This window comes from Perca flavescens, chromosome 13, assembly GCF_004354835.1.
Source record: "Perca flavescens isolate YP-PL-M2 chromosome 13, PFLA_1.0, whole genome shotgun sequence".
NCBI lineage: Eukaryota > Metazoa > Chordata > Actinopteri > Perciformes > Percidae > Perca > Perca flavescens.
In genome coordinates this window covers 26,617,318-26,640,874 of record NC_041343.1, presented here as the reverse complement: position 1 = coordinate 26,640,874, position 23,557 = coordinate 26,617,318, and the positions used below count along the sequence as shown (strand labels likewise).

At 38.8% G+C, this 23,557-nt stretch overlaps 2 protein-coding genes across 5 annotated transcripts in view; both read left to right on the top strand.

Annotated features, from left to right (window-relative positions):
• tlcd3a (TLC domain containing 3A) overlaps positions 1–6,164 on the top strand; it is a 37,218-nt gene extending 31,054 nt beyond the window's left edge. Inside the window, exon 5 of the mRNA XM_028595007.1 lies at positions 1–6,164. This exon is cut by the window's left edge and continues 2,003 nt beyond it. The gene's annotated coding sequence lies outside the window, so the exon portion shown is untranslated.
• Positions 6,165–7,827: 1,663 nt separating this feature from the next.
• Positions 7,828–23,439, top strand: LOC114567193 (smoothelin-like protein 2). Of its 4 annotated transcripts, none has more exons than XM_028596156.1 (14): positions 7,828–7,936; positions 8,076–8,899; positions 14,013–14,073; positions 14,158–14,259; positions 14,860–15,018; positions 15,120–15,263; positions 16,475–16,675; positions 16,820–16,969; positions 17,443–17,505; positions 18,441–18,498; positions 18,654–18,779; positions 18,871–18,985; positions 19,697–19,848; positions 22,189–23,439. In XM_028596156.1, the coding sequence occupies exons 2-14, from the start codon at positions 8,399–8,401 to the stop codon at positions 22,313–22,315; spliced, it is 1,959 nt and encodes a 652-aa protein (XP_028451957.1). In that variant the 5' UTR covers positions 7,828–7,936; positions 8,076–8,398; the 3' UTR covers positions 22,316–23,439. The 4 variants fall into 4 exon arrangements, with proteins under 4 accessions (XP_028451957.1, XP_028451958.1, XP_028451959.1 ...); XM_028596157.1 differs by having other exon boundaries at positions 7,828–7,993; XM_028596158.1 differs by having other exon boundaries at positions 19,697–19,879; positions 22,189–22,233.
• Positions 23,440–23,557: the final 118 nt, after the last annotated feature.

Below are 23,557 nucleotides of genomic sequence, written 5' to 3'. Positions count from 1 at the left end.
TGCGGGGGGAAAAAAGGTGTATATTTATCATTAGTAGTTTTTGTAGCATTCAACAACACGTTTACTAATGTTTGGATACTGACTTGATAGGCCTGTCACTTTAAAAAAAAAAAATAGAAAAAAGAAATCAAGTTTGAACGCAACTGATACGAACATCGATCCAATTAGAATTGCTATGGCCACCGAGCTATACAAGTTTTGTTGTCATGATAATGTGACTGTAAGGAAGGCAATTGCATTTTTAAAAGACCTCAAACTGCTTTACCTTTATCCAATATTTTTTTAAATCTTTGGTTTTGATTTTTTTTTCTCATGGTCACCAATTTCGTCCTCTTTGCGTTAAAGCGAGCCTACGGATGTAACTTTTGCTGAGCTGTGAATCAAGTGTGGGATCGTTGTGCATGCAAAAACGTAGCTTGACACTAGTACAAGTAAAGAAAAGTCATAACGGACGGACTCCGTAATGTCAGACAATATCTATCTAAAGTTTTGTAACATTAGCAGCCACCATAAGCTACTGGTCATACCAGACCAACGAAGGCTGTAGAAGCAAATCCCCCGAGAGTGTTGAAATATGAGTGAATGAGTGCGGGTGCTTATGAATTCACCTTTTCTATTCATTTCTTCTTTCACAAGTTGCATAGTCTCACTTTAACGAAGACAACAATTGCGTAGTTTACAAAGAGACTGTTCATTTTAGGAAGTCCCCCACCACGTTGGTGTACAAGTCATGGCCTGTTGAGTTTACTTTCTATACTGTGAAATTTGGATTATACTAGGGCTGAACGGTTTTGGGGAAAAAATCGAATTGCCATTCTTCCTTCGTTTCGGTTTGCAATATTTATTTTTAGCTAGTTATATAAAGTAATGCAAAATAAATGAAAGATCCACTGAAAATAGGACATTTCTGTAACCGATTTGTGATATGTAACATTATTCGAGCCTGTATCTTATGAAAAAATAGTAAATATAATAATAAAAGGAGGAATAGAAAATGTTAAACTGAATGATACACCAAACATTTAACTAAATAATTCACATTCGATTAATCGCGGTCTTCACGATTTAGCTTAATCGCATTCTTTCAAACCGCGATTACAATTTTAAAATGTTCAGCCTTAGATTATACAAATAGAAATATTTATACATATTTGCTCTAATACACAGTGACAGCGCCATGTCTTGAGGGCTCTTTTAATCCTCAAATTAAATTGTTCCCTGAAGGAATTTTCATCTTTCAAGCATCAAGACTGCTAAGCAGAACAGCTGTTGCATTGTGGGTTCTGTAGTGTTGCTGTGACCTGTGTGGGGGATCTTGTGGTTCTGCACTGCACTATGGCAAACACAAGTGGTATCCATGTCTGGTGGGAGCAGCATTGTAGGGAAAAGGTAATTAGTCTTGATCTTGGTAGACGCACAGCCCGTTGGCTGACGAGTAGCATGAGGAGGAGGGAGCAAGGAGAGCCGAGCTGCTGAATGATGGCCTCGTTTTTTCTCGTTTGGCTGGAGTTCAGCAGAGTGCAGGCCTCTTTTGTCCTTTGCTGACCAGGCCACTGTTATTGGAAACATTCCAGGTTCTTTGTGCTGCTTTCAGCCAAACTCTCCCACTGTCCTGTTCACCCTCAACCTCTTACACGCACTTGTCTCCAGATATGTAGTGGTGTAAATGAAATGGTGGTTAGCTCTGACCTCTAGCTACCAAGAAAGACATTTTATTTACATTAATAAGATGTTATGTTCATCCATTTTATTCTTACACTTCAGTTTATACTTTATCCGACAGCGTGTCAGAAGTCTCCACTTTCACTGTAGTCAAAACCAATGCTTGTCACTTCGGTCAACATTTTTTATTTTAAAGCAGCAGGTCATCCCTTTTTAATATGTCTGTCACCTACTTCTTATTGCCGATGTTTCCTCCCTTGCATCCTCCCATCGTGCTTTGCTCTCTTTCCTTCAAACTCATCTCAGTCTCTTGGCGGATGTGCTCTGCAGTGGTACAAAGTAGCTGGTTTGCCCACCTCCCTCCTCTCTGCTGCCATCTGTCGTCAGGATTATCAGTTTGTCCACTCAGCAGTTTACAGGCAGGACCAGTTGGGATTAGTAGACCTATGCGGGCATTTCCTATTGAAACTGCATGTCTCCTATGTAGTGTGCCGCATTCAGATACATGTATATCCATTGTCATGCCACCATGACCTCACCTTCCACTTAATACACTGAAAAAACTGACACATGGCTTTGTTTGAATGCTTTTATGTAATCCCTTAAAGCGTGATATTGATTTGATTAATGGTTGGTGTTAAGGATTACTTAAATCTGATCATTTTAACAAAGACATTTCTGCCAAAATTTCATTCTTGTTTTATCTCGGGTAGAAAAGCCATTGAAAGAGTATTTATACCGTCATGACAAAACAATTTAAGGTGTAGTAGCAGCTTCTTAGCACCCTAAAGTTGAGCCTGTTGTGACAGTTTGTGCTTTGTAGAAAATGCTTTTTTTCTTCTTCAAAATCATTTTAAACTCCCCTTTGAATAAGGTCTATTTGACAGGAAATAGCTGATAATATAGAAAATGTTAACATTCCATGATTTTTCCGTAACATTTTCCTCAATTTAATTATCAAAAGTTCCCTTTTTTGTTTGCTCTCTTAAGCAATTTATTCTTTCTTTTCATTGTGTCCATCTGCTAATTAAGAAAGCGAAATTATATATTTGTAAGTGACGTTGTCCAAAATTCAAATGTATTTTCTGTATCTGCAAATTAACCCCCATTTATAAACTAATGAAATTGATTTGATTTAATTGATCTGATCACACTGACCTGACTAAAGTTCTTGTAACTTTTATAGCCAATGGAAGACGGGCCTCATTATTCCCATCGCTAGGAATCTGGATGGCATAAATGGCATCTGATCCTAAATCTGTGAATCCCTAAGTAGGAATTATAAAAGGTTCGAGGCATGCAGAGTACACATATCTTAACAGGTATTCTTTTGTTACTTGATAGATTCTTCTTATCGAAAGTCTTAAGTTCATCTTTGCTCAGGGTTTGATGAAGTTTGATGAAGTTGTTAACATATGCGTGTGTGTGTGTGTATAGAGGTTTATTATAAGATGATGAAATTGTGAGACTGATTCTGAAGATGATCACATCTAGAGTGGTATGGTGTTTCTTTTCTAAATTATATTTTTAAAGCGTTTTGTTTTCCATATAGATATTTCTTGTATTCATGCTTTCTGACATGGCTTGCGATACTTCAACTTCTAAGGGTTGGTAAACCAAAGACTGTCAGGCACTTCAGTTAATCACAGTAACCGTAGGGATATGAAGAGAGATCCATTTGCTTCTCTGTATTTTTAGACATGCCATAGATGATTTGTCTTAATAGCTAAGTGACCCACTTCTCACTTAAAAACATAACTTCTCTCCAGTCTCACGTTTTTCTTTGGGCCCTAGAATGTGACCAACATGTTGAGTTTGTGATGGACGTTACCTCTAAGGATTCAGTGGAATAGTTTTAGGTAATTCTCCACTAACACACACACACACACACACACTCTACATTTAAGTTTACTCTATGGGGCAGTGACATTTTACTCCGTAATTTCAGCACATTGGTTTTGAAACTACATAATGATTATACTGATAAACTTTTTGCATTACACAGTAAACAGACACATTAATGTAAAAAACAAGATGCTTTGTATTCATTGTACTTGTATGTAAGAATAGAATGAGAATGAGAACATGGACACCAAAATAACACGTGAACAGAGATGGCTCTGTCACCATGCTAACGCTATTTAGCATAGGCCTACACTATGCTGAGCAGTAGTCAGCTTCTTGGTAACACTATTTTGAGTGAGGGTTCACTCCATGCTAACACTTTAGCATTGGTTTTATGTTGAGTGGATGTAGAGTTCATGCTAATAATTTATCTTTACATTATTGAGTCGTATCAAGCTCCAAACTAACATTTAATAAGTGTTAACTGGTGGCACAGGCCTACACTACGCTGAGCAATGGTCAGTTCTATTTTGACTAAGCGTATACTTCATGCTAACACTTTAGCACACAGTACTACTGAGTGGATATATGCTACATGCTAACACTTTATCTTGATATGATAGCAAGCATCATGCGAACACTTTATGTTGAGTGGTAGTTGACTCAAAGCCAACACCTTATCACACACTATGTTAAGTGATAGTAGGCTCCATGCTAATAATTCAGCATGGGCCTATGCTAAATTAGTTAGCTTCCATTAAGTTGGATGTTGGATGCTAACACCTTTTCAGAAATGCATGTTAAAGAAACTGTCTATGACAAGAAACCTTTTAGGAACAGAGGAGGAAATTATAAATGGGGCAGGACTTTGGCTTTCTCCATGGCTAAGGGTTGTTGCCAATAATGCTGTAATGTAAAACTCCCCAAACTATTTACTTTTTTTACTGAGTCTAGAACTATGTGAGAGCTCCATATCATCTGCGGGCATATGGCAGGTTTATTTTAAAGGTGCTGGAAATAGCACAATGTTCAACAAACGTGGCAAATGTTTGGTGTCTATGTTCCCATCAGTGAAGTCAAAACATGTTTATTCATGCATTAATTGTCATTTTACATCCAAAGTAATACCAACATCAGCAAGTGGCTGGTAGATTTGGTTCACTCACCAGCCAAAAAACATTCACTAGCAATTTGGCTAGTGAACGAAAGTTAATTTTGAACCCTGATGATGGTCTTTGGTGACCCATCGGAGCACAGCTCCTTCTTTGCACAACTGTAAAGACAAAGATTTAAATAAATTGATATGAAAGATTTTGTTTTGGCGCTGTCAGGTGGAACAGTGAAGTCAGTCACTGGTGCCTCCTTTCCCATCGCATATGAATGGCAAGCTGCGATTGACCGTTGATCCATTTATGAATCTATGACTGTTTTGTCTGACACAGCAACCATCTCAAAAGGCATAAATATTGTGTAGTGTGAGCCCGGCATTAGTAGTTATAACAAGTGATACGTAATATTATGCAGGGTGTGTCATTACCCAGTTGGTGTCAGTTGCAAAATGTTTTCCAACAGCAGAAAATGCACACATCAGTAGTTCAGGAAAATCACCTCTACCTATATCAAAATCGGTGTCTTTAAACACATAGCAACAATATTTAGTTGTTTGTTTTTCTTCTGATATGATGTGAATGCGGCATTAGGCTGATGAGCTGCACGAAAGTTAACTTTGAGACGTGTTATCGTACAGATTTCGGGTGAGCTTGGATTTCGAGCGCTGCAAATAAACAACTGTTGCTGTAACTGATTTTGATCCGTGGACAGTGAACCAAATTTGGTCTCCAGTGCCTTGTGAAAAATCGATGTGTGATACCCACAAAAGTCGTGTGAAAGAGCTAAGCTGGCAGGCGGAGTTTACAGGTTGTGGCTGTTTTATTATCATCATCATCATCATATCCTTAAGAACATGTTTGTCATTTTGGTGTTCACTGCAATCATCAAGAAAAGTCTCATTGTTTGTTTAAATCATATCATTCATATTTTAACTGGTTCAAACTATTAGAAATTGCTATGCATTTACTGCTAGATTGAGACTAAAACTTCCTTTGATTCTGATGAAATTAAGGCCTTCATGTTATGTTTTAGCATTTCATATTTTGTAGCATTTAATCTATATTTTCAAAGTATCAAGCAAATCCCATAATGCATCATTTGAGGTCGAACACCTTTTAAAGCATAGATCATTTGTGAATTTGTTTTCTGTGTTTCTGTTGTTTTAGACCTTTTCATCGGTCAGTTTGATGGGACGTGTTGTGTTTTGGAGATTTGAGTTTGAATCTTGACTTGCTGTCCATTTTACTCCCTGTTCTGGCAACTTAAATGCAGCACCTTCACAACCTCACAACACGTGCTGCCCCACATTATTTTTGATAGCGTTCTTATTTTTCATACATATAGCCTATATATCAGATTTGATGCATTTGTCTTTTTTTTTTTTGTAGCGAGACCTTTTTTCGAGGAAATTTCTGAAATCTGAAAAGAGACTGGACTGTTTTATGAAATAGCTTAAAACTATTGATGTGAGAGGAGTTATGTACTGTAGCTGCAACTTGTGAATTCAGAGCACCCCTTTAAAATTCAATAAATTTGATTTGATAGACTGTTTTGAACAAGTGTTTTGTTTTCCTTGTCTCATGTGTTTTGCACACCATCAACATCCATTATTAGACTTTATTAGTTTTGAATTTCATTTGAAAGCCCCTGAAAACTTAGAGATATTTCACAAAAGCATGAAATATTTATCTTTCGCTTTCATTTAGCCTGACATTGTGTTCATGTTAGCCCATTTTCTTGTTGTGGGGGGGGAAGTTCATTTGTTTAGTTTTTTTTTTGCTCAAATCAGTAGCAATTGACTTATCCGTTCCATTTCATTTGACAGAAGCTGCCGTAAGGAAGAGTTGCTTGGAACAGTAAACTTAAAGCCACTATAATCCAATAATTTTTTATATCAAATGAAAAATGTGAAAACAATGTTAAAAAGGGTTGCTTGTATGGACCTACAGAGAACGATCACCTGAATCTGCAGCTCCTCTCGGAGCTGTACAGCGAGTTTCAGCTCGTCGTTTAGCTGGTAAGACAGTATACGTATACAATGTATGTGGTACAAGGTGTCAACGCCTGCAGCGTTTTCAAAGACCGATAGAGATGAGAGAGAGAATAAAAATCCAGATGGCCATCATGAAAGAATTTGAGGATCATTTGCAGCAAGAAACTTCTAAAGAAAGAAGCCTGAGACCACTGTCATCATGTGTGTGCTTTAAATAAAGATTATCTACATTTTCTTCTCACATGCTTTGCATTTCCTCTTTTGTGTGTGTGTGTGTGTGTGTGTGTGTGTGTGTGTGTGTGTGTGTGTGTGTGTGTGTGTGTGTGTGTGTGTGTGTGTGTGTGTGTGTGTGTGTGTGTGTGTGTGTGTGTGTGTGTGTGTGTGTGTGTGTGTGTGTGTGTGTGTGTGTGTGTGTGTGTGTGTGGTGTCTATGCTTGGTCATGGTGCTCCTTTCAGCTGTAATGTGAAGTCATGGCCACCCAGAGGCACTGCTGGCTGAGGCTGAGCTGCTCAGCTGCTGGATTGAAAGTCATCCTGCTTCTCTGTTCAGTTTATCTAACACTCTAATTATATATACATATAGAATGGGTAGAATAGTGCCATCAGGTAGAATAATGATTTTTTTTTTTTCTCTCTTTCAGACCCCCATATGTCTGTAAATGTAACATTTAAACAGCAGCCTAGAAGTAATTAGCATAGCTTTCTTATTACATTACTATATTACAGTAAAAAAATAAAAAAACTCAATGTGTCTTTAATTTAGAAACTGGAGTAAATTTTTTGGGGGCTTTTCCCTTTATTGGGTAGTGACAGTGGATAGACAGGAAAGGGGGAGAGAGATGGGGGATGACACGCAGCAAAGGGCAGCAGGTCGGATTTGAACCCGCGCCGCTGCAAAGGACTCTGCCTACACAGGGCACACGCTGTTATTGGGTGAGCTAGAGGCTGCCCCAGAAACTGGAGTAAATAAAATATATATATATATTTTTTTTTTTTCTCCTTTGTTGACACCAGGTGTGTCCCTCTTGTTTAAGTACCTTTCAGAATAAACTGCAGTCCTGCTGTCTATTACCACAGTTTTACCAGCAGCAAAGAAGGCTAAAAACATTTGAATTATATCCTGGCCCCTCCTCCCCATTTGATAGTTCCCCGCCCCCTTTTTGTCCCAAAATACAGAGGCGAACCTGTTGCTCCCAAACTTAGGAGACACAGATAGCTTAGACAACACACTGGGCTGGGGCAGCAGGGGTAAGCTAAGCATCCAGCAAACACATAGTAGATGCGCCACCAATCGTCTGCCACTTCAACTGGATCCCTTTCCGAAAGGTTAGTTTGATCATTCCTCAGCTCCTGCGTGCCCTGAGAACCTGATCTGCCCGTGCAGTACGTAACCTCTTTTCCCAAGATGACATTGTGCATGAGTTTTCCACGACTTATAAATAACAACTGCTCTTGCTTTGACCAGATGAGAGGAGGGCGTAAGAGAATACGCACATTGAGAGAGGTCCTCCATGGAGCTTGATGGGACTTTAATGAGTTGCCGCCAAGGGATCTTCCTGCAACAAGTCGTCCTTATAAAATCCTTTTGCATCTTTCACTTTGCTGAAACGTCATGGGACACTGCAGATATCTTTGAAGGAAGGAATCGGTAAAGATTACATTATTTGGTCGAGGACTCAAACCCTTCATCTGGTGTTCAGGACGCGAGTCAAGGAACATACTGAAAAAAGCCACCCCATTACTCGTTTGACTTGAATCTCAGGGGTGGTGAGGGTCAATACGGAAGCAATGGATGAAGCCACAGAGGGTGTTCGGGAGGCAACGGGGAGCGAGGCTCAGGTTGAGTTCAGGGCCACTTTGCAAGCTGCTGTGAGGGAGATGCACGTGGACGTAAGCGTTTTCAAGCAGCGCATAGACCAGAGGATCGAGGAGCTGCGCATTTCCAACGGACCCTTGGTCGAGGCTGTGACCAGGCTGCAGGAGGAGAACCTGCAGCTTAGGTCAAAGCTGGAGGCCCTCAGCCGCCTGGTGGAGGGTCTCGCCGGGGTAAAGATCGACAGGAGTCCTGCCGAAGTGAAGGGGAAGAACGTGGAGGATAGCATAGAGAATGGACAAGCGGAAGACCAGAGAGGCCTGGTTAACGCTGGAAGATCAGAGAACAGCCAGTCAAGCCAGTCCACTTCCACATACTCTGAAACATCAGAGTCAAGTAGAGGGTCAAGCCATGCCGCTCCCAGCAACACCCCAGCCCCTCCTCCATGGAGAGCAAAGAGACATGCTGAAATGAACGTAAGTACTCATTCTGTTTTTCTACAGGCGATACAGTTTGAAGAATAAAGAATTTTACAACAAAAGAGGGATACCAACATAAACCCCATTATTAGTAGGGGGTGGGAAAAAGAATCGATTCTTAGATGCATCGCGATTCACTCTAGAACGATTCGATTCTCATAAGTTAATCGATTTAAAAAATTTTGTTGATTTTTATTTAAACGTTACTGTCTCCAGATAAGTACAAATCAGAAAACGGAGTGACTGATAGAGGATGGGATGATGGACAACAACTTAGAGTTTAGGCAAGAGAGCAAAAAAAAGGGAAAAGGGAGAAAAAAATAGAAAATGTTTATATATATTCACATGATCTAATAAGATATACATAAAATAATTAGGAAAAACACATATAGGCTGTTTATCTACTTTACAACGTTACATCTGACACCTTCATGTTCTAAGAAGCCAATTCTCCATCTTTAAACATGACTGAGCCTCTGACATGGAAGATTACTGGGAGAGGTGACTTTCACAAGCATGTTTAAGGCTTAAGCATGGAATGGAATGACTACAAAATAAAAGCCTCAGTAGAAAAAACATTTCATTAAAATTTGTGTGTGACAAATATGTGTCAAAATCTAAGCTTTGTCTAGCTGATTTGTCTAGGAAGAGATTAGCAAACTGAGCAGCAAACTCAGATTTATATGTATATTTTTTAAAAACCACGCGTGGAAATGTACATAAACAAATTTTGCATCGATAATCTGTATCGAATCGTGAGGTGCCAAGAGATTCCCACCCCTAATCATTAGATATGTATGTCTGTAATATCAGTAGTACAATGAATGCATGGAGGGGTGAACAAGAGGTGTTGGGTGTTGTAAATGGGCCTCAGTACCAAGAAATGATGCGCCTGGTCTCAGCTGTGAAGGACTAAAAGGTTGACTTCCTTCTTAACTTCCACCTACCAACATGTCACTTGGATTGGGTGATGCTCTACTAAATAAATAAGTAACCAATGGTTAGACAATCATGCAGTCGTTTTATGTGCATAGTAAGAACTCATTATAATGCACTACTTAAAGAGGCACAAAAGCACTCACTAATAAGACTCAGGATCACCAATGTCATTGGACAACCACACAACGGTAAGTTGTCAATAACTTATCATTATCTACTCCTTCCTTCAGGTAAAGGTGAGACAATAAAATACAACTCTCCATGAAGTCAATCCTTGAGTTTGAAGGCTTCTCTGATGACATAACACTGCACAGTGGTTTATAAAAGAAAAATAATTTAGCAACTCTGGAAAGTTATCACGCTGACAATCATTTTATTTGCATTTTGTTGCAGCAATCACAAGATTAACAGTAGAAATACACGCTCCCTTTACAGAAGTAATGTACAAGGAATATGTATTCTATTAACCGGTGCAGTGACTATCCAGGTGGCCCCCCGTGAAAGATGGAGTTCACACTGTGCCGACGTCTGTCTGAAAACAACCTCATGTTGCTGTACCCCTTTTGTAGCTCCAGGCAATCCTTAAAAAGATCAGACCTGCTTATGAACTGAGCTTTCCTGATCCATAAAAACCTCCATGTGAAGAAGTGGATAAGAGTCAGGATTTGACTTTGTGTTTGTTTAATATATATTTAACCTCTGACTCCAGCTTCACACATTTATGTGGGGAGCAGTGGTAACAGCACAGCTGATTAGGCTTTGCATCACCTGCCGGTATATATCATTATTTTCAATTGCGGACTAATAATAACAATATCCAGCATTATGAACCTTGCATTATCAACCAACGTTAAAATGACCATTGCAGGGGTTATGTCCTTTAATTGGCCCAAATGAATTTAAAAAACAAACCATGCACGCACGCACACACACACTTACACACTTACACACTTCCCTACCCCCCAACTCAAGGGCACATGTATTTTGGGGTCTGTGATTTGGGACTGAGCTGCAGCTCTTTGGAGCTGATATCTGCTTTATTAATGAAGTCCTGAAAAGTGAATTCAGACCCACATTGAGGGATGTAGTCTAGTACTACCTGACAGTATACTACTACTACATGTTTATAACGTTGCCCACAGTACACATGCTGTGTTGCAGTTTTATGACGTTACTCGCATGCCCGCTCTAAAGACAGGTTTATAATAAATCCCTGTCCCCTAATCGCTCAGGAATTTTGCTTCCCAGCCAATCCGGGTCTCAAACCTCCTAATGGAAAGTTGAATTGCGTCTACGTCCCTGTCAGTAATACCCCTCAGCCCACACCCTCAGAGGGACAACCAGCTGTCCTGTCGAAACACACACCCTGCCAACATTCCTCTCCGCTGAAATCACCTGGTCCCCCTCTGACGTACCGCAGTTCAAACCCCCCATGAACCAAGATAGCCCTCTGATTCATCACTTAATACTAATGCTGCATCATTTTCAAACTTGACATCATCTTCCTTCTGTATTATATTTGTTGAGTTCATCTTTTTCCTTGCAGCTAGCAATGGTAGGCCTACGTACATTGGGTGGGATTTGAGAAGGGTGGTGGGAGGGGGACTATTTTCAACAATTTCGTAACTTTCCGAAGCCAATTATCCGACAAGCGTGCCCATTTCGTTCAGCGAGTCAAAAATAGGCAGCACTGGAGCTTCTCCCTCAAGCTCTCCTTCTTCTGTTTTTCTTAGACTGAGACTAATCCTGAGAAAGTCAAGTTGAGGCCGTCAAACCAAATGAATGAACTGAAAGGAGCACCAGTGCTCCGTAGAGTTGAGGGGAACAGCGGAGACAACTCACATACAGAAGTCATTTGATCAATTGTTAATATAATTATTAGAGGTACCAAGTGTGTTTGCTTGATTTGATGTTGAGATGTTTTAGGCGTCTCTAAGTTGGATTGGAAGTTGGTTGGGCTGTTTGCAGTCTGTACACAATTCTTTTAAATACTTTTATTGCTATTCCTTCACTTAATCAACAATCCATTTATTTGGATAAGTATGTAGTCCACCCAGTGCTGCTGATGATGATAATAATAATAATAATAATAATAATAATAATAATAATAATAATAATAACAAAAGCAACCCTCATAGCGAGAGAAAAATAGAAAACAAAAAAATAAGGAAATATATCTATGTATAAGCCTATAAACCTACATCTGCACCCCTATACACTTCTAATCATACTTCTATACATGTACACTGTATGTATACACATTCAATATGCACGCACTCCCAAACTTTTCAAAATTCGTATGTGTGTGTTCAGTAGGTGCGTATATACTTTCCATGCAAAGTCCTTCCAATATTTTGAGGTTGTTGTTTTATGTATCCCACTGCACATGAAATCATTTTAATGGAAATTTCATATTTGAAAATTAAAAACATGTAAAATGTATGCAATTTGCATAAAATGGGAAAGGTTATGTTTCCATTCATTGTGGCATTGACAGTTCATTCGTCAATAGTGGTAAAAAAAAAATGTTTGCATGTTTCTAAGAAGGAGCCAAAGTGATACGGAGGTAAACCCTGCCAAAGGCTGGGCGGATTTCCAGGGTCAGACAGAGTCAGACCGTGATATCCTACAGGAGCTGTCGTGGAGCCCACAGATCACTGTGGTGCTAATCTTACTCCTGACGACCAGTTGACGGGCTGGCTGAAATGGCTTTATTGCGTGGCTGCAGAGCAAAAGGCAGGAGGAGGGGGTGGGACAAGGGGCAAATAGAGGCCAAGCTTCAGGCTGATATACTTTAACTGCTCGGGCTAACTCCCTGATTTCCAAAGCATCCATTTGGGGCTATATTGGGATGTAAGAAGAGTGGAGCGGAAACTCTTGCAAAGTGACTGATTGCAAAATCTAAAATAGCTCCTCAGTGGGAACATGGATTTGTTGGCCACAGCTGTCATTAAAGGAGAAGCTTTCAGCTGTTGACAGCTGAAGATCACACATTTAGAGAGAAGTGAGCATGCACGCACACACAACACACACACACACACACATTCATACACACACATTCATTTACCATGGATAAAGGAGGATAAAGGCCTAAAATTAATTTTAGCTCCACAGCAGTCTGACTCTTTGTTTGCAAATCAATGAGTGATGTTGTTGCTAAGACAAATGTATATGTATGTATGTATATATATATATATATATATATATATATATATATATATATATATATATATATATATATATATATATATACATACATACATTTGTAAATATATATATATATATATATATATATATATATATATATATATATATATATATATATATATATATATATATGTATAATTTACCTTCCTGAGGTAATGGAGGATTTGGGATTCCTTGCACAATTCTTCATTTATGTCTGTTGTGTTTTAACATTCTTTTTAAAACTAATAAACCATGTTGTGAGTACAGTAGATTATTAGCCCTCATCCCCTCCCCCTACCAATTTTAATTTAGTTTTGCATCAGCCACCGCTATATATATATATATATATGCCATTACCAAGGCAGGCAAATGTCAACACAGCAACTGAACAGTTCAGTCATTCCTGATTCAGACCCCAAAGTAAAAAAAGTTACATACAGGTTTTTTTTTATACTGAATATCACTCTTTTTTTCCATCTGTGACATGACACCAAGAAGCTATGTGTTCCAAGTTTTGCAATTTCACCACATCAAAAAGTTTATAAACCAGCGAGGAGTAACACCTTTTTATTGTAAAAGCACTAAAATCAATAAACACCTAGAACTGCACTGAACCCCACTCTATAAAAATTGAGCCATGAGCAAGCATTATAGCTATCAGAACCTTCGCATAGAGCATCCTGGAGGAGGAAACGACTTCCCTATCGATCATTGATATAGCTCTAATTTACTACAATTCAAATTACTACGATTTTATCTTGCCAGGAATACATTAACAACTAGTGTGGATCCCTATAAGGCTGCCAATAAGGGGTCTTCTTCTTCATAGCTGGATGATGATGTTGTTAGACATCCATTCACTCATTGTGTCCCTTTAAGGCTACAAATGGCCCTACCAGTTTGTGGATGTCACACTTTTTAATTCCTGAAAAGATAAATACTAGAATTGCAGGTTTTGTTACATCTTGTCTTTACTGAACAGGGCACTGATGCAAAAGGAGAGAAAAATGTTGCCACAACTGCACAAGAGAATGGAAACCCAGGTAGGCGGATAATCTGAGAAGTTCCACACAGGTAACCTGACAAGATGACCTCACCTTTGATTATGTTTGGTTATGTCTCCACAGAAGGCTCCCACCAGCCTCTCACCGCCATCACGAAACCAAGCACAGAGTCCTCTGCCGTGACAAACTCTCTTCGGCCTACCGTGGAAACCCCCAACAGGCCTGGTCAGTTCATTCCTGTACTTGTTTTAGTTACATTATATGGTTTTGGTGGCTTTATCAGAACGACCTGCTAGAAGAGTTTAAAGCTCCACATGGGGCCACGGTTGCAGCAACAGATTGTAATGGGATCAAAAGGAACAACAATTATGTCCAAAAAGACATTTCAGTACCATCAAATTAAGCATTCAGTCTTTTTTCCAGAACGGCAACCAGCGCTCATCAATTCTACCATAAATTTGGAGTCAAATACACCAACAGTTATGGACATCATGTTTTAGATTAACAGTCAGTACTGGTTGGCTGATATCATACAATATCAAAAATACAACTTTAAAATGTAATAACCTCTAATTTATCAAATGATTACATTAGTGTTGCTACTATTTTATTACATGCAATTACAATTATTGTGCATTCATACACATTGACATTGTTTGTACTTGCAATGATTTATTTTATCATTCAAATTGGAGTGTTAAATGAACACTAATGCGTCAATGATAATGGCTGTTAATAGAACTCTAGCCCTCTTCGTGTCAATGATGTTTTTTTTAAGAATGTGATTGAATGAATGTTTTCAGTTAATTTTTTTTTGTCTTCCAGACCAGGAAGAATCAGGTCTTCTGACCAAACCCCATCATCCCCTCACTGCAATGATAAGACCCAGCTCTGAAGCTCCAGCTGTCCCTCAGTCTCCTGCCTCAGCGCGCAAAGCAACGAAGGACCCTCCAGTAAAACCAGCAGAGTCTCCTGCTACATGTGGTGAGAGGGGAATCTATTTCTGTTTCTGTCTGAATCTGCTTCCTCAATATCACCAAACGCATTACTTCAAATCTCAACTATTCAGACTCTTTCTTTTTCAGACGCTGATGAACCCCAACCCCATCTTCCCGTCACTGCCATGACAACCAAACCCGGTCCAGAGGGTCTGGTCGCCACCAAACCTGCCCAATCTCCAGCATTGGTGCCTAAAGCAGCAGGTCATTCAACAGCAGAAGCTCCAACAGGTGAAGCAGGGGAAATTTCTTTTGTAAGAGGCCAGATAGTTGGTTTCATTTACTCAATGCTTCAACAGACTATGGAGATGCATTCAAAGGACCCTGAAAGTACTGGACCTTGCAACTGTCTAATAATAATAAAGATGTCTCTTCCACTCTGACAACAGTAACATAATTACTGCCCTGCACACCTATTATCATTTAAACACTGTAGCGACCATCCCAATCACCCAAAACTTCTTCTTTTTTTTTAAATAGAATAATATAATATTCTATAATAAAATTAGACTCTGAAAGTAGCCGTTCTACTAGTTTATATCCATGACGTTCCATTTCCGGGATTGCTCCGGTGCTGCCCAAAATTCCGCCGGATTTCACTCTTTTCGGCGGGATGTCCGTCACCTTCCGCTTTCTTTGTGTTGGCGTTCTAACCTCCGCTGGATTTCTGAGGACTATGGTTAACTGCTCCTCAGATCTCTGCAGGGTAAATCCAGACAGCTAGCTAGACTATCTGTCCAATCTGAGTTTTCTTCCCGAGGCTATTTTGCAGCGGCACCGTGGCTCCGTCCGGCGCTTAGCTCCGCCCAAGACGATTGTGATTAGTTTAAAAAAATGCCAATCAACCAGAGCACGTTTTTCTCCCATGCCTGGAATGCAGTGTGGACTCGCCAGTCCTTCCTCTGCCGACGCTTTGTCAGCGTCTGATAAAATCGCAAATGACAACACACGCTGTGTGTGAGTGTGACTTTATTCTCTGCTCAGGACACCATTACTCTAATATAAACCTTTATGTAATATATATTACAATATTAGTTGGCTGCTATATTAATGCGCTGGATATCTAGTACAGCCCCTTTAAGTTCATTTTGCTGATAATACTTATCATACTTTAACTTTTTAGGATTTTTACTTGTACTGGAGTATTTTTAGACTGTGGTATTCCTGCTATTTTTACTTTGAAGTAAAGGATCCGAGTACTTCTTTCACCTCTGCCCTCAAGTAACCGCCTAACAGTGCCCCAGCAACCATCTGGAACACCTGAGCAATTACCTAGCATCAACGATCCTATAGCAGTCAGTATCACCCTCCAGACAAAACAGACCAAATATGTCAACAGTAATCAGATCATTTGTAATGTTATGTTTGTATTTTTTTATGTTTTTCTCCATTTATTCCTGATTCTTTCCTGTTTTTATTCACTTCCATCTTCACTTGTGCAGGTACGTCTGGAACAAAGGTACCCAAGGAGCAGCCAGGCTCTGTGTGTCAGGGTTTGGTCCATCATCCTCTTACAGCTGTGTCCAAAAGCAGCCCTGAGACCTCTGCTGCATCCAATCCTGATCAGGGTGCTGCTTCTGCACCGAATCCTCCAATCCCAGAATCCCCGACAACAAAACGAGGCATATATCCTTTTAGAAGTGGTACGTACAATTGCTACGTTATTGGTTTGTGTTCCTGCTCAGATGTCTTCAAACACCCAAAAGGAGAATTAAATCATGTATGAATTAATACATGTACACTGACTTTTCGGGGGAAATGGAGTTTCATGTGCTTTCTCTCTTTAGACGCCACTGAACCCAAAGCATACTTACCTCTTCCTGCCATGAGCAAACCCAACACAGAGTCTTCATCATCTTCTATAACAGCTCCGTCCCCAAGTCTTTCAGCATCACAGGACTCTAAAGTAAAACCTGGGGAATATCCCTTTAAGAGAGGTATGTTCAACCAGGGATGATGATGATAATAATAATAATAATAATAATAATAATTATAATAATAATACATTTTATTTAAAGCGCCTTTCATGACACCCAAGGTCACTTCACAAACAAACAATCATCAAACATTTTTAAAAGTATAGTCATCTCATAAAAAGAAAAAGAAAAAAGAAAAAAGAAAATAAAAAAGAATTAAAAATTAAAATAGTCAGTCAGTCCATAAGCCATCTTGAAGAGATATCTTTTAAGTAAGTTTTTAAAGTCAGTAATTGAGTCACAGTGTCTGATGATGTCTGGCAGTGAATTCCACAGCTTGGGGGCGATACAAGGTACAAGGGTCTGTCACTGAAACAAAGGTCACAGTTGGTAGTTCCTTGTTAACATATTTTTAAAGATTTTTATTTTCCAACATTCTCCACCTTTACCCTTGTTGTTGTTGTTGTTTTTTTTGTCTCACCTCCTCAATTCAGTACCAGTTCTCAAGACACCCAGTCCCAGTCTGAAGAGAAGTGTGAGCTTTCCTCAGCCTGCAGGTAAAACCAACCTCATGAGGCCTGTTTCTAAAAGGGCATTTCAAATGAAACGTATGCAAATATGCAAGCATGTAAAGTACAAGGTGTTTGTTTTTATTGTTCATGCATGTGGAAGCTATTTTTCTTTCTGTTTGTTTTTGTCTCTTTTGAATCTATCTCATGCAGTGGCGGAATGTAACTAAGTACATTTACTCAACTACTGTACTTAAGTACACATTTGAGGTACTTGTACTTTACTTGTACATTTTATGCAACTTCATACTTCTGCTCTACTACATTTCAGAGGTAAATATTGTATTGTACTCCACTACAACGTGAGCGTTTGTGATAAACTGAAGGATGAAGTGTTCCTTTATGTGTTATAATTCTCCTACTTCTTAAGCTAAATGAAGTCTTTAAAAAGCCTCTGGGATCAGCTGGAAAATGCATCGTCACAAAGCTAAAAACCCGGCTGTTTCTGACAACATGAAAAGTTGACCTTTTTAGAGATACGTGGTTCTCACAAGGCAGCGACACTACAAACACATGATCTTCTTATAGAATATGATGCATTGCTCTAGATTAAACTACCCAAACAGTATATAAATGTGTTAAAATTAGCGCAACCGTAAACATCTACAGCAGTAAAATGCAACAGACTCATTAACTTAATGCAGAGGAATCCAGAAACATCATATATAATAGTAAAACACTGACAGGGAACATATTACTGCACAATGAATACTTTCACTTCAAGTACTTTAACTACATTTTGCTGATTGTACTCACATACTTTTATTTAAGTAAGGTTTTGATTGCAGGACTTTTACGTGTAGTGGAGTACACTGCATTACTGTGTGGTATTAGTACTTTTACTTAAATAAAGGATCTGACTACTCTTCCACCTCTGATCTCATGCCATCTCTCTTGTTCACTCTGACTTTCTGTCTCTGCAGAAAAATTACTTCCCTCCAAATCAATCATAAAATCTGGTTTCTCGCCTAATTTGGATAAGTAAGTCATGACCTGGAATCCTGTTCTGTAACATGAAGCAAAACTAGCTTTTGACTATTGTTAATGTAGATTGACATGGCGTCCTGTGCATTTACAGCCTATTGACAGCTTCAGTGCGAGTGTAATTGTATCTGCTGTCCGCTGTTTCTCCACAGGAAAGCGAACAAGACAGGGGGGGTCGAGTTTAAACAGGATCTGATGAAATCCCAAACGTTGCCACGCTCCAATGGGGCTCAGGCCAAGCGGGCCCTCTTTGAGAGGATGAACTCAGAGCCTACAAAGTAAACGTATTATAAATATTCTCCATTTCTTCCTAACTCATACCTACCAATGACATGATGTCATACATTGAGTTGCGTTTCTGTTGAATAGACCAAAGGATTCCAAACCTAAACTGAAGCGCTCTCAGAGTTTTGGAGTGTCCAGTGCCAGTGGTATAAAACAGATTCTCCTGGAGTGGTGCCGCTCAAAAACCATTGGCTATCAGGTATGACTCCCTTCCTAATTAAATTGCTCTCCAGTTGTATTATACTGTATGCATACTCGCTAACTAATGTTCTTTGTAGCACTTGTTCTGAAAGGTGTAATGTTTCAGAATAATTCTCAGAATTTAAGGTCTATTTAGTAGCTATTTTTTAGCTTTTGATCATCTTACATGAATGTCATCGGCATGGATGGAGTTGCCCAGTCTTCACAGACTTGACTAAATGTTCAAATTTAAAAACATTCTGAAACTTTATAGACTTCCAATGTTGAATAAAGAGGTAAAAAGGTAGCACACAGACAGAACTTCAGGACAAACTTATTTATGTTGTTCATGAGAATTTGTATATTGAGAGATTGCTATGTTTACTGTTGATTTTATTTGTTGTTCTTGTATGTTTTTTTTGTACTTATTTGTTACATGTTTGGAATAAATAAAATAAATTTGAATCTAAAATCATATCACATGATCCTCATCAGCAGATTCTCATTGTCGGACGAAATGGAAATTTGAACATCTTCAATTCCATTAAAACTTGGGCAATAGCTAGAGGAGGCTTTTTAAAATAAGAGAAAAGAGTCGAAAGCACAAAAAGATGATACGTTAGCTTTCCCTCTTATTTCACACTGGACAGCTAGGTTTTTTCAAGACATAGAGAATAAGTGCAACTCAGTAACGAATGAATAACGAATGCCATGATGGTCTTTCTCTCAGAACATTGATATCCAAAACTTCTCGTCCAGCTGGAGTGATGGGATGGCTTTCTGTGCTCTGGTTCACTCTTTCTTCCCTCTGGACTTTGATTACAACACGCTGGACCCTGCAAACCGCAAACACAACCTCCAGCTGGCCTTCACCACCGCAGAGTAAGCTGGCTAAGATTGACTGAATGAGGCTGTGAGTGAGTGAGCGTACTTGATTTTACTCAAATACATCTGTACTCAAATTAAAGATATTCTAACCTAAGGAAAAATATTGCTTTTTTAAAAAGGTAACACAGCACGTATTTTGACATTCAACATTGAATCAGACAGGTGCAAAACTTTGAAAGACAACAAAGTCCAGGGGGCTCAGGAAGTTCAGTCAAATGTCTGAAGGTGCTCTTTGGGGTCGGGAATTCAATCAAGCGTAGAAAAGAAGGAAAATCCAAGGCATTTTTCTTCAAAATTATTTTAAAAGCCTTTATTTTACTGGCTATTTCATAATGGAAAATGTAAAAGACACAGGGAGAAGCAACCCACGCGTAGCGGCACAGACAGCCTTCTTCAGGGTGTGCTTCCCGGACAAACAATTTCCCCTTTTGTGTAGGCTCATTGGAAACACCTGAGTGACATGGTGAGTTACCACCTGAAAACATGCCAAAACAATCCACTAGGTGGCTGGCTGTAAATGTTCACATGCAAAAGAACAACCAAACAAAAAACAGTTCACTAAGTGGCTATACATAGTAAATATCCACATACAGAGAGAGTCCACCAGTAGCTACATTGCAAGTTAAGCCCAAACAAATATATACAGAGAAAATGATCCCAAGAAAGGACTGAAATCTATTCAACCCAGGGTACACTGTGGGTTTTAAATCGTATATATAAAATGTCTCTCTAATTTTAATTGGTCACCACCCCGAATGTTCTTTTTGTCTCTGTCTTTAAGACGTCTTTTAGTCCGGCCTATGTAGAAGCATCCACATTTGCATGATAACCTGTATACCACAAAAGTAGTGTTACAATTAATTTTAAAATTAACTTTTATGTTATACATCTTGTTTGTCTTGAAATCACAGAATTGTTTGCATTCTTTAATGTTGTAACAATGATTGCAAGACCCACATTTGTAAGTACCTTTTAACTGTCTGTGAAGCCAAGTAATCTGTTTTTAGGCAGGAAGATGACTTGGTAGTAACCTGTCACGTAATGTAGGAGCCCTCTTAAAGCTAATTTTTGGAGGTGCAGAAAAGCACAGGGTCACTCTTGATAAGATTCCAATTTGAATGTATTATCCTTTTTATGGGATTAGCCAAAGAGCTATATTTTGTAAAAAAAAATAGGCCTGGTTTTGTTTGGAGTATCGTTTTTCTTTTTCTGGAGTAGCTCTGATCTAGGAATGGACTGGGCTTTCCTGTAGGCATTATGTACAATTTCTGTGTGATAGCCCCTTTGTGAAAAATGGTTAGACATGACTTTAGCTTGTACTTCATTGGAACTGGCCAAAAGGTAGATTATGTTTGAGCCAATTTGGATGGGAGCTATCTGCATTTAACATAGTGTTTCTATCTGCTGTTTTACGATACACAGTAGTATGGAGCTTCCCATCTTTACCATTAGAAATGGTTAGATCTAAAAAGTTAATGGTCGTTTTGGAATGTTGGAAAGTTTTATATTCCTGTCATTGTTGTTCAAGTGATCATAAAACAGTAACAGTTCTTCATAAGAACCACCCCATATCAAAAAAAATTGGGATTGAAGGAAGTCAACCAACTGACCCAGCAATATAAAAAATGTTTTGCTAACATTAGCCAACATAAGCTACTGGTCATGGCAGACCAAGTAAGGCAGTATCAACGCAACCCCTGAGTGAGTTGAGTTAAGCAAAGGTGTGCTTTATTGTTAATTGATTCAACTTCATTTGTAAGAGAGCATAGAACATGTTATTTCTTCTTTCAAAAGTTATGAAAACTGTTAACAATCTTTATATAAAAAAAAAAAAAAGAAGCTTTTTCTCAATATCCTAGAGTCTCTGCTGGTTGCCTGGCAAGAAAGAGTCAGGAACATAACCACTGCAAAATGGTGTATTGTCATTTCTACAATTTACAGATTAAACAAACACGATATAAAACGTGTTAATTACTGCAGTCATTTGTTTCCCCTTTGGACAGAGCCAGGCTACCTAATAACAAATTAACCAACAGATATGAGTGGTATCAAATACCCCGTCTAACTCTCTGCCAGAAAGCAAATCGGTATATATTCCAAGAAGTCAAACTTTTTCTTTAAGACCAGTGATCAGGGACTCTTCTTGGACCTGTATGAACTGAAAGAGCTCTCAAACCCAAAGAGAAAGAGTCTTTGCTAGAGTGCACATGTTTGGCTGTGCTTTGAATTATTCTAACTTCCGCATTTCTGTTGTCTTACATTGGAAATAGATACATCTGTTACTAGCAATACTTTATTTATCTTTACACCCGTAATTATACTTCTTTGTTTCAGGGAGCAGGCTGACTGTCTCCGTCTGATCGAGGTGGAGGACATGATGGAGATGGGGGACAAGCCAGACCCCATGTGTGTGTTTACATACGTCCAGTCCCTCTACAACCACCTGAAGAAGTTTGAATAACTCTGTATCAGAGTAGAATACAAACTCTAGATATTATTAACCACAGTAGTGTGTCATGAACACTTTGAATTTGCTGAAAACCGTCCTTTTGACAAGCAAACTGATAGGAAACCACTGTTGTTGGAATCAGACGTTAGTGTTTGACAAATGTTTTTCTCTTTCAAATTGGTTTTATACTGTATGTGTGCATTCACCAGTTTCCCCCATTTCCTTTACAAGTTATAGCGGATTGACACTGAATCTTAAAATGCAGTTTCTTATGACACGTATTGTGATGTATTGCGCTAATGTCACTGTATATACAAGAAGAAGGTTGGTTTTTATCGAATTCTCAAAAATCAATAACAATGCTGTAATCAAAGAAGAGAAGATTACCACTCACTTTAAAACATAATAATAATGTGTAATAGCTGCTGTTGATCAATAAGTGTTTGGGAACCTGAGAAGAGCCAAAGAGTTATGAACCATACAGAGATGCTCCAGTAACAATGAATTGGAGTCTTGTCTGAGTTCAGGCTTGCAATGTGGTGAGCAGAGCAAAGACAAATAAGGTCAAGAGGTGGATTGTAGGTGTGATTCTGTAAATGGCTGATGCCGGAGATAGTAGTTGACATGACACTAACACAAATTGCAGGTATTTCTACACTATTAAACAATTCAGTAATTATAAAGTGTATGTTATTCAGTTTAGGCACACAAAAAAAAACATATCCGTGCCATACTAAGGTCAAAAGCCAACAAGCAGACCTTGAGTTGGGATTTGTATATCAAAGTACAATTTTCATGGTCAAGAATACAATTTCATGCTTGCCATCTGTAGAGTTACTTCCCAGACATGTAGCTAAATACATTGGAAACTTCTCTCTTTGTGTTAAATAATGCAAAATAAGAGATATTAACATGTTTATACAATGTGAGTCTAGGCTACTTTAGCCAGCCATCAGCTTTTGAATATGAAGACAAACGGGATGGTGTGGGAAACTAGATCATCCATAACAAACCTATAACCTGTCAGCTCTTATAAGTACCCAGAGGTCCACATTACTGACATGCTTCTTGAATGGATATATGGATTTTTACATAGCTTTTTGGTCGCGATGGGAAATAAAATATTTTGAAAAATGTAGGGTTTCATGCAAACTGTGTCAGAAATGATAAGCCTCATGCTTGATAAGAGTGTTTGTCGCCATCTACTGGTAGAATAAATATAGTTCAGAAGGCCACTGACGTAAAATACAATTT

Coding starts and splice junctions, on each gene's coding strand:
- LOC114567193 (XM_028596156.1), top strand. CDS start 8,399: ATGGATGAAGCCACAGAGGGTGTTCGGGAGGCAACGGGGAGCGAGGCT. Junction 15,019..15,119: donor AGAGTCTCCTGCTACATGTG/GTGAGAGGGGAA, acceptor TTTCTTTTTCAG/ACGCTGATGAACCCCAACCC. Junction 16,676..16,819: donor CATATATCCTTTTAGAAGTG/GTACGTACAATT, acceptor TTCTCTCTTTAG/ACGCCACTGAACCCAAAGCA.